The sequence below is a fragment of the Mastomys coucha genome, unplaced genomic scaffold, assembly GCF_008632895.1.
Source record: "Mastomys coucha isolate ucsf_1 unplaced genomic scaffold, UCSF_Mcou_1 pScaffold9, whole genome shotgun sequence".
In the NCBI taxonomy this organism is placed as follows: Eukaryota; Metazoa; Chordata; class Mammalia; order Rodentia; family Muridae; genus Mastomys; species Mastomys coucha.
In genome coordinates this window covers 42217214-42231117 of record NW_022196915.1, presented here as the reverse complement: position 1 = coordinate 42231117, position 13904 = coordinate 42217214, and the positions used below count along the sequence as shown (strand labels likewise).

General features: G+C 51.4%; 1 protein-coding gene across 3 annotated transcripts; it reads left to right on the top strand.

Moving 5' to 3' along the window:
* Tgm1 (transglutaminase 1) lies at window positions 1-13677 on the top strand. Of its 3 annotated transcripts, none has more exons than XM_031362347.1 (15): window positions 1-110; window positions 770-1099; window positions 1245-1433; window positions 2347-2595; window positions 2954-3072; window positions 3396-3503; window positions 3851-4025; window positions 4399-4537; window positions 4676-4779; window positions 6948-7036; window positions 7481-7634; window positions 7736-8017; window positions 8740-8900; window positions 9266-9402; window positions 13263-13677. In XM_031362347.1, exons 2-15 carry the CDS (start codon window positions 775-777, stop codon window positions 13486-13488), a joined length of 2457 nt encoding a protein of 818 aa, XP_031218207.1. In that variant the 5' UTR covers window positions 1-110; window positions 770-774; the 3' UTR covers window positions 13489-13677. The 3 variants fall into 3 exon arrangements, with proteins under 3 accessions (XP_031218207.1, XP_031218210.1, XP_031218209.1); XM_031362350.1 differs by having other exon boundaries at window positions 9-204; XM_031362349.1 differs by lacking the exon at window positions 1-110 and adding an exon at window positions 181-292.
* The last annotated feature ends 227 nt before the right edge of the window (window positions 13678-13904 follow it).

Here is a 13904-nt window from a genome sequence, read left to right as displayed (position 1 = left end):
ACCTTCCACTCGCGTGGCTACGTCCAGCCTGTTGGTCCCGTCCCAAACGCCCTGACCTGCTCCACCCGGGCCCGGGAGCCGGTGGTGCCATCACCAACACCCGCTGCCAGGTGAGAGGCTCCAGCTTACACCTCAGTGCTGAGCCACAGCGGGCCTTCGCTGTCAAGGGACACACAGCCCTAGCCCAGAAAGGACCGATTTCCAGTGCGTACCTGCTGTGGGCTGAGACCCAATTTTCCCGGGGCCGATCTCTGCTTACGCCAGCAGCGCCCTCTTCGCAGCCCTGCCTAACGTGAGGACTGTGGGGGGACTCTGACCCCTATGCCTCCTAGTTGCTATTAAGACATAGTCCTAGAGGCTGGACCTCTAAACTGGGAAGCCAGCGGGTGGAGAGACCTATGCTAGGTTTGGAGATTGGGGCTGCGACAGGTGTTCTCTTAGGCAACTGTGCATTTCCTCAGATGTATCCTCAAGAGTTTCTCCACTGGACATCTGTTTTTTTTGTTTTGTTTTGTTTTTGTTTTTTTTAAATATGATTTGAGAGTGTCTATAGCAAGGTGAAGAGAAGGTTTTTCTCTGCAGTATGGGGTGCTTTTTCTGGGTGACTGAATAGGGTCTTTGGGGCATCTCAGGGTTAGAATGAGATTATCCCAGGCACCTAGCTGGTACTGAACTAATTTCTCTGGGTAGAGTTTCTGGGTGGGTGGGATGGACATCCCAGACACAGGAGATCTGAGTGAATGAGCACCCTCTGTCTCTTTCTACACAGGCACAATGGAAGGTCCTCGCTCAGACGTGGGCCGCTGGGGTGGGAGCCCCTGGCAGCCCCCTACCACTCCGTCGCCGGAGCCAGAGCCAGAGCCAGACAGACGCTCACGCTCCCGACGAGGAGGAGGCCGCTCCTTCTGGGCTCGTTGTTGTGGCTGCTGCTCTTGCGGGAACAGAGCTGACGATGACTGGGGGCCCGAACCTTCTGGCTCCAGAAGCAGAGGGACCAGCTCCCGGGGTGGGGATTCTCGGGGTAGGGACTCTCGGGGTGGCCGAAGACCTGAGTCTCGGGGCAGTGGTGTAAATGCAGCTGGAGATGGCACCATCCGAGGTGAGACTAACACCTTAGCCTAGAGCTGAGGAGCATTTATGGAGCCTAAGATTTATCCTGGCATCTCTAAGGGGGCTGAAAGACTTCTGAAGAGGGTCTGGGCTCCTCGTAGACTCTTCGCTGACCCAGGGATGTGGTTTTACAGAGGGAATGCTGGTGGTGACTGGTGTGGATCTGCTGTGCTCACGATCAGACCAGAACCGCCGAGAGCACCACACGGATGAGTTTGAATATGATGAGCTGATTGTGCGCCGTGGGCAGCCCTTCCATATGATCCTTTTCCTGAACCGGGAATATGAGTCCTCTGATCGCATTGCCCTTGAACTCCTCATCGGTGAGTGGGGCCTGGAATGGGAAGGGTAAAGCCCCCCAGACTTGCTGAAAGGCTGGTGTCAGGTTAGAGAGGTCTTTAGGCTCCTCCCCGGCACTCTTCACCTCTGCCAAAAGAGGCTGGTGTCAGACTCAAAGTGCGCCCCTAGTGGTGCTCTCAGGAAGGACGTGGTCCTGCAGTTTCCTCAAGCTGGCTTTCAACAAGCCTCCAGGGGCAACTGTCTCACAGTGCTTTCTCCTTGGGCTGGCCTCTATGCCTTCTTCAGCACAGTTGACTCCATGTACCCTTCTTTCTGCGTCTTGCTGGTTCATTCCCCTAGCCCCCCTATATCAATCTCTCTTCGTCTCTATCACATGGCCCAAGGCAGGTGCCTCCCTCACCATGTTGCCTGGTGACCGTTGCCTGCTCAGGCTGGTGATTAGGCTGCTGCTGGGGGCGGGTGACTCTTCTAACCCTTTGATTACAGCCCAGCCATGCACACCCCAGCCTCTAATTTCCCAGGTACCCCTACCACCTCCAGAAATGCTCTGGGCTCTAGAAGCTGTGACCCCAGAGAGCCACTCTGCCCTTTAGTATCTGGAGTGTTCTTTCCTATGGGGCAATGGACTTGGCTCAAGTCTCTCCTTCAGTCTCGTAGGACAGTGGGTGACAATGGCCCCAGTACCCCCTCCCTACTTGAGTTCATTGTCAGGGGAACAGGTTTGGGATGTTGGACTGGGGTTCTGCCCTGACATGCGGGAGAGCATGGGGCGGCCACCAAGCTGCTCTAAGGAAGATTGTCACAGACTGGTGTGGTAACCCTACTTAGGGACACATAAATTGGCTCATAGACATTTGGGTGGGGCCAAACGAGGTCTTAGTCTCCCACTTCCGGAGCTACTCTCCCACAGCCTAATTGCTGATCTTGTTACTCCAGGAAACAACCCCGAGGTGGGCAAGGGCACCCACGTGATCATCCCAGTGGGTAAGGGAGGCAGTGGTGGCTGGAAGGCCCAAGTGACTAAGACCAACGGACACAACCTAAACCTCCGCGTCCACACCTCCCCTAATGCCATCATCGGCAAGTTTCAATTCACTGTTCGCACACGCTCGGAAGCTGGAGAGTTCCAGTTGCCCTTTGACCCCCGCAATGAGATCTACATCCTCTTCAACCCCTGGTGCCCAGGTAAGCTAGCTGGGGTCAAGAACAGAGGCAGGTGGGTCAGGGCTTCCTTTCCTGAGAATCAGGTGGGTGTCTGGACATCTGATCAGAAGAAAAGACACCCTCCTATTGTCCAAGAGAGGAGACTGAGGCCCAGTGTAGAAAAGAGACCCAACTCACTTCTGATAAAGGGCTCCGGCCACAGCCACTCTTTCTCACCACCCTTCTTTAGAGCAGTCCTATCAGGCTAGAAGCAATCCCAACCTTTTTTTTTTTTTTTTTTTTTTCCTGTGGGGATGAGTTCTGCAGACCTGGCAGAGGGGAAGGCAGGGCCCTGGAAGAAAATGGATAGGATTTGCAATTTATTTTTCTGGGGATACAGAGGACATAGTATATGTGGACCATGAGGACTGGCGGCAAGAATATGTGCTTAATGAGTCTGGAAGAATCTACTATGGAACAGAAGCACAGATTGGCGAACGAACCTGGAATTATGGCCAGGTATGGCTGGGCTCAGTTCTCTCTCTCTCTCTCTCTCTCTCTCTCTCTCTCTCTCTCTCTCTCTCTCTTGGTTTTTTGAGACAGAATTTTTCTGTGTAGCATTAGCTGTCCTGGAACTCACTCTATAGACCAGACAGACTTCAAAGTTACAGAGATCTACCTGCCTTTGACTCCTGAGTGCTGGGGTTAAAGGCATGTGCTACCACTGGTCTTGCACATCCACTAAAGGGAGACAGAAATGAGGGACAAGGTGGACCGTCACTAACCTGTGGGTTGAGCATCACTTGAGGAGCTGTTGTTACTTCTGCCCTCCTGCCTTTCAGTTTGACCATGGAGTACTGGATGCCTGCCTGTACATCCTGGATCGGAGGGGGATGCCATATGGAGGTCGTGGGGATCCAGTCAGTGTCTCTCGAGTTATCTCTGCCATGGTGAGCACCCCTGTATCTCTAAGGCCTATCTGTGTCTTCCTGCCCTGCCCTTTATGGATTTTCTATCCCTGCCCCTGAAGGGTTTTCACCCCTACTCTCCCCACCTGTACCCCACCCCATCTTTCATTGTTTCTGTCTTGGCTCCCTTGGAATGTAAGGCCAAAACCCAACCTCGGCACACCCAGTGTTCACATTCCAATGTTACAGCAGATGGGTTGGGGGAGGGGAGGGGTGGACATGTTTGAGTTGACTTCTAGTTCTTGAAGTTGCAGGGCTAGGGGCTGGGGAATCCAGAAGGTCCTGAGCACCTCCCCCAATCTAGTCACACCCTATCTTTTCCTGGGCAGGTGAACTCCCTGGATGACAATGGAGTTCTGATTGGGAACTGGACTGGCGACTACTCTCGAGGCACCAACCCCTCAGCGTGGGTGGGCAGTGTGGAGATCCTGCTAAGCTACCTACGCACCGGCTATTCCGTCCCCTACGGCCAGTGCTGGGTCTTTGCCGGTGTGACCACCACAGGTAGTAGAGGGAATGGGCCAGGGATAGCCTAGGCTCTCTGAGGAGGGAAGGGTTCTATTTCTGCCCTGCCCAGCTATGGCTACAGGATGGGGTGCTACTAAGGGTGGATGATAGCAGAGCCTTAATTATCATTAATTAGTGTCAGCAACTGAGAGAGGCCTAAGGGAGAGAAAGAAGAAGCAGTAGTCTGGGTCTGTGCCAAGCAGGTGGCTTTGTCACCCACACTGCTTTGCAGCCCAAAGGCCACCTGGGTCTTCTGACACCTAACTTTGGAGGTCCCTCAGAGCTTGGCAAACTCAGCGCCCTTTTCTTCCTGCTGATGCCGCTCCCATAGCCAAATCTGCTCTAGCCCTTAACTCTGGCTCCTCCACAGTGCTCCGATGCCTGGGCCTTGCTACCCGTACTGTCACCAACTTCAACTCTGCACACGACACAGACACCTCCCTCACTATGGACATCTACTTTGATGAGAACATGAAGCCACTTGAGCACCTGAACCATGATTCTGTTTGGTGAGCGCCAGGGGAAGCGTGGCCTGCCATGTACCCTAAAGATGGTCTGAGGCTTGAGTGCTGAGGCATGGCAGGGATGGGAACTGGAAGGACCTGAATAGGAACCTCAGGCCCAGAGCCCCCTCCATGCCTCTCTAGGAATTTCCACGTGTGGAATGACTGCTGGATGAAGAGGCCAGATCTGCCCTCAGGCTTTGATGGGTGGCAGGTTGTGGATGCCACACCCCAGGAGACCAGCAGTGGTAAGACAGGCCTTGCCCAGACCCTATTCCGAACTTCTCCTCCAGCTCCAGAGTGTTAGCCCCGGCCTTGGCTGGAAAGCCAAATCTATAGTTCTCTTTATCAACTGAACCACCATGAAGCCATTAGTCTATTGTCCTCTTGTTAGCTACTCAACTTAATTTTATTTTAAAATTTATAATGATTAATATACTGAGATGGTTCAAAAGTCAAAAGAGATTCAAGAATATTCAGGAAGAGGTTTCCTTTTCCCCATAAGCTTATTATTCTTACTTGCTTTGTTTGTTTGTTTGTATTGCTTTGCTTTGCTTTAAGACAGGGTTTCTCTGTATAGCCCTGGCTGTCCTGGAACTCTCTCTCTAAACCAGGCTGGCCTCGAACTCAGAGATTCACCTGCCTCTGCCTCCCAAGTACTGGGATTAAAGGTCACACCACCACCACCCAGTTCTTACTTGCTTTTTAATTTATATATCCCAAATATAAATAATTAAAAGACACACACAGAGAGAGAAAAGTTAGAAGTAATAAATGCATGAATGAAAGGAAAAAACAGTATTGAATTGAATAAGATAAAGTGTAAAAGTTCCTTATTTTCTCTTAGATGTCTTTAAAGTAAATTTCTATTTCGGGGGGGGGGGGTGGTTCCCACCCAAAATCTTATCATCAAACTTGATCCATCAGAATTTCCAACAATTGGGTCTAGTAGCATGTATCTATTTCTTCCCAGTCCGGATTTTGAACCTGGGGCCTTGAGCATGGTCAACACCCATTTGTCAATCTCTATTTCAAAAGTTCCCCTGGTAATTCTTATGAACACCCATGTTTGGAACAAAATTCCATGCCATGGAACACATGATGAATGGCAGCTCTGAGAGACGGAATGGCTTTGTCTGGGTCTCCAGCAGAATGAGTCCTAGTTCCCCTTCTTTTTGTTCCCCTGGTCACTATATTCATGTGCAGTATAGTCCCCCCTTTTTTTTGTTCCCCTGTTCACTGCACTCATGTGCAATATAGAGAAATCAGGGCTCAAACAGAAAACAGCTCTGTAACCATCAAACCTGACCTGGGGCAACACGACCTGGCAGCTGCTTATCTCTTCTCTGCATCCACATTTGCTGTCTCCACAGTAGTGACCCTGCTCTCTGCTCTGCTCACAGGGCCTCCTCTCCCTCTGGCTCTGATGCTACTCGGCCTGTCCCACCAGCTACTTCCTTCCTTCTCTCCTCCACCTTCCTAGAGTCAGACAGCCTTGGCCTGACTTACATTCTTCTGGCCATTTCCCAGACCCCTCCCTTTCACCTTTTATGTAAAAGGTGTCCTGGGTTGCATAACCTAGCAATGCTTGCAGTGGACGTGGTGGGGCTCTAAGAAGTAATGAGGTAGGGCTTAAGTCTACCAATAGTAGTGATATTGGTACCTTACACCTTCGTGTTTTGTATTCTTGTATAGAATACTCTGTGTGTGTGTGTGTGTGTGTGTGTGTGTGTGTGTGTGTGTGTGTGTGTACTCTAGACCATATGGTGTAGTTGGGAGGATTAAATGGACACCATGTATCATGTAGCATGCCTACATGACAGCCACTCAGTAGGTAGAAGCTTTTTCCAGCTGTCTTATAAGGTCCTGGCATCCATTGCACTCACTGGCTGAGCCTGTTTCCCCATCTGTAAAAGGAGGCCAGAGCGAGCAGAGCAGAGCGTTAGGTGTTAAGATTCTTTCCTGTTGGATAGCCCTCACTTCCTGTTTACACTTTCTGTCCCAGCCTGCCCATTCCAGCCAGCTCCTTGGTAGGGAGCCCTCTGGAGTATACTGAAGAATCTCTTCTTGCCCACCACCCTTCTCGCTTCCAATCAGGATTAAGAGCGTGCTGCAAAGCTGAGGTGTGCGATGGTGCTACCGCTGCTCTCAGCCAACCCGAATCATTACAGGCCCTGAACTGATTGTGATGAACGATTGGGGGAGGGTGCCCTGCACTCTGAGAACCATGGACAGTGCAGCCTGCCAGCACAGAGAATGTGCTGACAGCCTGGTTATTAAGTCAGGCTGTCTGCAGGCCCCTCCCACCCCCACCCTGCTCTCTGGGTGGCTGCTGTTGGAGCCTTGTGTGGCCTCTGACCAGAGGACAAGAGGTCCCCTCAGCCTTCTTAGACCCATCACCTGCTTCACTTCCTAGGCATCTTCTGCTGTGGCCCCTGTTCTGTGGAGTCCATCAAGAATGGCTTAGTCTACATGAAGTATGACACACCTTTCATTTTTGCCGAGGTGAGGGCTGGGCTCCAGGTGCCTCCGCTAGCAAACAGTCTGAAGTGACCAGAGCCTTGGCTTCAGTCCTGAGCACTCTGGTCTTGACATCACCGCTGACTGACTAGCTGTGTAACCTCGGGCAAGTCACTCATTCTAGAGTCTTAGTTTCCTCAATTGTAAAAAGGAGATAATAATGGCTGCCTTGCTTCCTGTCCTTAGGATCAAAAGAGATAATGGATATGGGGCTGCTTCATTAGTTGTAAAGCAAGCAAATAAGCACAAGGAATTACTGTTATTAATGCCAAAATGGGCTACAAGGAGCTTCCTAGACAAGCTTCTTCCCTGCTTTCAGAGCATGGCCGGTGGGCCCTGCCTGCAGCCTCTGGGGTTGAGGGAAGGCATTGGGGTCTCGCTCTCCTGTCTTCCAGACCCTTCAATCCTGCTGTCTTTTGCTCACCACAGGTAAATAGCGATAAGGTATACTGGCAGCGGCAGGATGACGGCAGCTTCAAGATAGTGTACGTGGAAGAGAAAGCCATTGGCACACTCATTGTCACAAAGGCGATCAACTCCAACATGCGAGAGGACATCACCCACATCTATAAGCATCCAGAAGGTAACATTTGCCCAGACCAGCCAGCTCCGGGCTGAGGGCTCCTGCAGAGCATGCGCCTACCCCAGCCGGAGCTCAAATTCACCTTTGACCTCAACCCCCAGGCTCAGAAGCAGAGCGGAAGGCCGTGGAGAAGGCAGCAGCCCATGGCAGCAAACCTAATGTGTATGCCACCCGGGACTCTGCTGAGGATGTGGCAATGCAGGTGGAGGCACAGGACGCTGTGATGGGGCAGGATCTGACAGTCTCTGTGGTGCTGACCAATCGTGGCAGTAGCCGCCGCACTGTGAAGTTGCACCTATACCTTTGTGTCACCTACTACACTGGTGTCTCTGGGCCTACCTTCAAGGAGACCAAGAAGGAAGTGACATTAGCCCCAGGAGCCTGTAAGTGGTCCTTCCCAAGTCCTGTCACTAGATGATACTCCCTTCCCCTAGGTGGTACTCTTTCCCCCCAGATGCTGCTCCCTCCCCCTAGATGGTGCTCCTTCCCCCTAGATGGTGCTCCCTCCCCTTAGATGGTGCTCCTTTCCCAGCCCTGCCCCTAGATGGTGCTCCCTCCCCAGCCCTGCCCCTAGATGATGCTCCCTCTTCAGCCCTGACCCTAGATGGTGCTCCCTCCCCAACCCTGCCCCTAGATAGTGCTCCCTCCCCAACCCTGCCCCTAGATGATGTTCTCTCTTCAGCCCTGCCCCTAGATGGTGCTCCCTCCCCAACCCTGCCCCTAGATGGTGCTCTCTCTTCAGCCCTGCCCCTAGATGGTGCTCCCTCCCCAACCCTGCCCCCTATATGGTGCTCCCTCTTCAGCCCTGCCCCCTAGATGGTGCTCCCTCCCAGCCCTGCCCCTAGATGGTGCTCCCTCCCAGACTTATCCCCAGATGGTGCTCTCTCTTCAGCCCTGCCCCTAGATGGTGCTCCCTCCCCAACCCTGCCCCTAGATGGTGCTCCCTCTTCAGCCCTCCCCCTAGATGGTGCTCCCTCCCAGCCTTGTCCCTAGGTATCCAAGTACCATGGCTTTGGACATGGAGACCCTACAGCAATAGGCAGCAGTTCTGGGGAAACTGTATCTGGGGAAGAAGGCCTGTGACTACCATGCATTTTCTTCCCAGCTGACTCTGTGACCATGCCTGTGGCCTACAAGGAATACAAGCCCCACCTTGTGGACCAGGGGGCAATGTTGCTCAATGTCTCAGGCCATGTCAAGGAGAGCGGGCAGGTACTAGCCAAGCAACACACCTTCCGTTTGCGCACCCCAGACCTTTCTCTTACGGTGAGTGCAGCTTTCTGGGCCTTGTGGGGTGACTAGAGAGCCAAAGCTTGAGGCTAAGGAAAGTGTGGGCAAGAGGAGAGCACTAAGCTTGAAGCAAGTTGCCCTGGTAAGCCTTTTTGGAGAAGGTTAAGGTCCAGACCTGGTCTTAGTTTCTTCATCAATAAAATGGGTTCTCAGGTCCAATTCTGTTTCATACTCAAGTTGCAGAATGAATATAAGTTTCCTCCTTGATTTTTGAGGTAGCTTCTCTGAAGGACAGAAATGTGGAACTTGGCGAGATTTCGATCCTAACACATTTCTCCCTTGGGTGAGAAGTGTGGGCTGGCCAGGGTCTCTGATAAAGGGCGGATTTCTGTCTCATCCAGTTACTGGGAGCAGCAGTTGTTGGCCAGGAATGTGGCGTACAGATCGTGTTCAAGAATCCCCTGCCTATCACCCTTACCAACGTCGTCTTCCGGCTCGAAGGCTCTGGGTTGCAGAGACCCAAGGTCCTCAACGTCGGGTGAGTCTCACTTCTCTAACCCTGCCCCACCCTCCTGTTCACCCAGGCTGCCCTGAGCCTCCGTTTTCCTTCTCTTTTTTGGTCAAGACCCCACAGAGCAGCTTGGGGGCAGCTGGCACTCTCTGGCACCTCAGGCCAATTCAGCCCGGCCAGTGTTCAAGACTTGCTTGAGTGCCTCAAGTTGCACTGTGTCCCTGCCCTGCCTCACCTGTTAATTAGGGAGCTGAAACTCACATGGAAATCATTAGTTGCCCATCCCTAACACTTGCCAAATAGAGAAGTGTTGACCATGCACTCTCAGGAGGATTATCTCATCTGGAGATTGTGCAGGCCCTTTAAAGGGTGTTAGAGACCATCGTATAATTAAAAGGGGAGCTGCGGAACTCTTAAAGACTTAGGTGCAAGCCCCTGCTCCACTGCTCCTGACTAGGTCTCCTGGGCCAGGTGCCTTCATTTCTTCTAAGCCTATGTGGGCTCACTTGTCCAGAGAAGGTAGCAAAGCCTCTGGTTATTTAATCCAGCCTTTGGTATAGCTAGTCTCCACTGTACGAATGGGAAGGCCAGTGGTCTCATCCCACAGCTCAGAAGGGCAAGCTTTTCCCTTCAGTGGCACAAACTACCCAAGATCGCTGCTTGCTGCGTTGTCTGTGTGGTGAGAGCTGAGCCCCAATTCTCAGGCCCTCAGCTAGCTTGGATCTGATCCCCATTGGGTGAGGCTCTGGGCCCAATGAGGGCACATGGCACTTATGTTCCTGTGCCTATTGCTGTCACCTGGCACAGACACATGGCGCTCACCCTTCTTGGGGAAAAGCGTGGAGGGGAAGGGAAGGCAGAGGAAACCAGCTTTCTCCTGACGGGAGAGGGGCTGTGAGAAGGTGTAGCGTAAAGGACCATAGCCTACCTTTCCCCTCAGACCTTTTGCTGGTAGCCACTACTTTCATTATGAGTCCAGAGATGAGTTTATTGTCTTGTTCATTGGCCTAGCCTGGGACTCAGGAATTGTCACATCACAAAGTAGCACAAAATAAACAGCTACGAGGGCCTCTAGCTGTTCAGTGACAGGGTGTAAGATGTGTCCTGGGACATTCACAGGACAGTGGAAGGAGTGTTCTGTCTTAGGCTCCCTAGATGCACACACATTTGCCAGGCTCAGCAGGCCCTGTGGCTCTAGAGCTGCTTTCCCCACCCCACTAGGACAGGACCACTGTGCTTGGTGCGAGGAGAGGTGGCCTCTTTCTCCTGTGGACAGCTTGCGTAGTATCTACCCTACCCTCATCCTCTCATCTGAGGGCTCCAGATTCCAAGATGGGTGTTACTTTGCCTCTCATTTACACATCAAAGGCTGTGGTATGGGACTCAATTATACCACAAGGTGTGACACCCCAGCCTGGTGACTGGCCACTAAATAAACATTCCAGGACTCACTCCTCCAGTTGACTGTGTCACGGGAGAGACTGGAAGGTCTTGGGAATTTCCCCTCGAACCAGAATCACACTCTCTCTAAATCTTGAAAGGTGGGTTTGCTTGGGAGACAAGGCCAAAGCCATTTAAAGGTTAATTACCAAGGGAAACAAACAAGTAGATATTAATGTCTGCATCATTTAGAAATTATGCATAACACAAAGGAGACATAGGTGCCTGTGAGGGACGGAGGGGGATGGGGGTGGAGGGGGGGGAGAGAGAGAGAGATCTGGAGGATCTATTGCCAAGGACAGTTTCATTATCAGCCAACAGCTAAGGGTCAGCCCAGCTTTAGGAGCTGACTTGCTCTCAGTTTAAACTCGAAAACAGGGATGGGAGCCAGGCATAGTGGCACACACTTTTAGTACCACCCCTTCAAAGGAAGAGGAAGACAGATCTTTGTGAGTTGGAGGCCAGCCTGGTTTACAAAGTGAGTCCAGGACAGCAAGGGCTCTGTTACACAGAGAAACCCTGTCTAGAAAAAACAAAAAACAACAAACAACAACAACAACAAGCGATGTGGCAAAGGCCTTGCCTGAGCTACCAGAATGAGTCTGGGGAAGATTTTGACATTCCTACTTTGAAAGTAGAGAGCAGTTTTTTTCGGGAGTAGGAGCAGAAATAATGGTAGTGGTTGTAACCTAAAGGTTAACTTCTGAAATACAACAACTCAATTATAGTCGACTTTTGAAGGCTCCTGTAAGGCTAAGCAACCTTTTACTGTCCATCTATAGAGAAATGGGGGAAATTAAGAACTCAAACATGTGGCCAGTCAAAGCATAACCTGTTAAATTATAGGCTTAATTTTGCTTCCCGTCGGAACACTTCAGAAACCATCTGACCACCTCATCTCACTTTGATACATGTCTGTATTAAGAACCAGCAAGTGAGGACCAAAGAAATAGCTTGTCTAAAACCACACAGCTAGCTAGTAGACTGCTAGTTAGGACCAGGGACTCCTCAGAAGCAGCCTCCAAGCTGAGTGTTTTGCCCCAGGGAACACTCATCTTCAAAATTAGAGGAGCCAGCTCATTCCCTAGGCAGACCACTTCATGGGGTCTAGTGCCAAGAAGGAACCCTAAGGCAAGCGTGGGTTGAATTGGCAATCAGAAATGCAGGGTTATGAGGAAGGCAGGAGATATTCCAATGGCCATGAATAGACTCCAAATAAATGCAACCATGTTCATACTTAAAACGCGTGTGTCAGGTGGGATGGTAAATGCCTGTAATTGTAATACTTGGGGAGGTTGGAAATTCAAGGCTAGCCTCAGCCATATAGTGAATCTGAGACTAGTCTAAGCTTCTTGACACTGCCCCCCCCTCACACACACAAAATAATACCCAACAAGTAAAAGAATAGAGTATATAGGCTGAAGGAAATGCCCAGAAAAAAAAAAGATTCATTCTCTTGGTGACAGGAGTGCTAGGGTGGGATGTGAGCTAGGACCTGGAGAAAGAACAGGAATAGAAGTGGCAGGGCTAGGAGCTCAGAGCAGGCGCGGCCAACCCTGCAGAACTCGGTGGAGGTGAATTTGAGCTAGAAGAGATCCTCGGTGGGGCTGGTCCACAAGAAGAATGGTGGGGGCGATGCAGCTGCGCCAGGGTGGGAGCTGAGTCAGAGTAAGCCTGTATGTCAGGTTAGGGAGTTGACTTCTCTTTCAGTAAGTGCCAAGGATGCCCAGCCCTGGAGGGATTTAGTTCACTTCCCAGTGATTAGCAAGCTAGGGAAAAGGTGAGATGAGTCTAAAGAAGCTGTGACTCCCAGGGGCACTCGCTCGGGAATATATTTTCAGAGCTCCCTGAGGAAAAGGCACAAATGTTGGTGTCACACACATATGAGATGTGAGAACACGTGTCATTTTTAAAATGCCGATTGTTCCTACTTGGGACAACCTTGTTCCTGGATATCAGCCTTCTGTTAACTCAGTACATGGTGATGTTCCTTCTTTGTGAGGACAACTGGGCAGATTTCTTTAGCTTGCTATTCTGGCAAAACTGAAAGCATCTGGGATCCCTGTTGGGCCTCCAGGTCTGGTTCTAAAGTGCCCTAGGCCTTGACACCCTAGTGAGGTGGGTGCTTAGGATTAGTAGCAGTGGAAAGAAAAGCAGTCCAGGCTACTGTGGAGAGCATCAGCAGTCTCTGTCCTGTGGGAGAGGGAGGGAGGAGACTAGGTGTTGGGGAGATTTTTAGTGCAGGCAGCTGGGTGTGTAGGTGCCATCAAGCTGTGTGGAGGTGGCCTAGGGTGGAGGCTCTGTCTGGGTTGTGGGTGCAGATTCCAGCAGAACCCAGAAATGCCTGTATGACTCCACCTCTTGCTTTTTTCTTCCTGGCCACTCTGGATCAGTCCTTTCTTGACTCTACCCTTAGTCAAGGCTCTTGACACTGTCTCTGTCTACAGGGACATCGGGGGTAACGAGACAGTTACACTGCGCCAGACATTTGTTCCCGTGCGACCGGGCCCCCGCCAGCTCATTGCCAGCTTGGACAGTCCACAGCTTTCCCAAGTACACGGTGTCATTCAAGTGGATGTGGCCCCAGCCTCTGGAGGAGGAGGTTTCTCAGATGCTGGAGGTGACAGCCGCTCCGGGGAGAACATACCTATGGCATATCGAGGTGGAGCTTAATCCTGGGTCAGGAGCAATGGGACTGGAATCAGATGAACAAGGACATTGCCCCAAGATGGGGTCCCGCCACAAAGTTGCTCCTCAGGCTCAGACGGGAAGGCTGGGGCACCTGGGGAGGCAGTCGGTCTTCACTTGTGCTGATAATAAACTGTTTTTTTTCTAATAAAGATGCTATTTAGTATTCCTGTCTATCTAGGCCAAGAAGTATGGAGTCACACTGTGCTAGAGATTTTTTTCTTTTGGTTTTTCAAGACAAGGATTTTCTGTGTAGCCCTGGCTCTTTTAGAACTGGCTCTGTAGACTTGAGGCTGGCCTCGAACTCAAAAGATCTGCCTGCCTCTACATCCCGAGTGCTGGAATTAAAGGCGTGTGCCACCACCACCCAGCTAGGTTGGCATTTCTTGAGGCTCTCATTC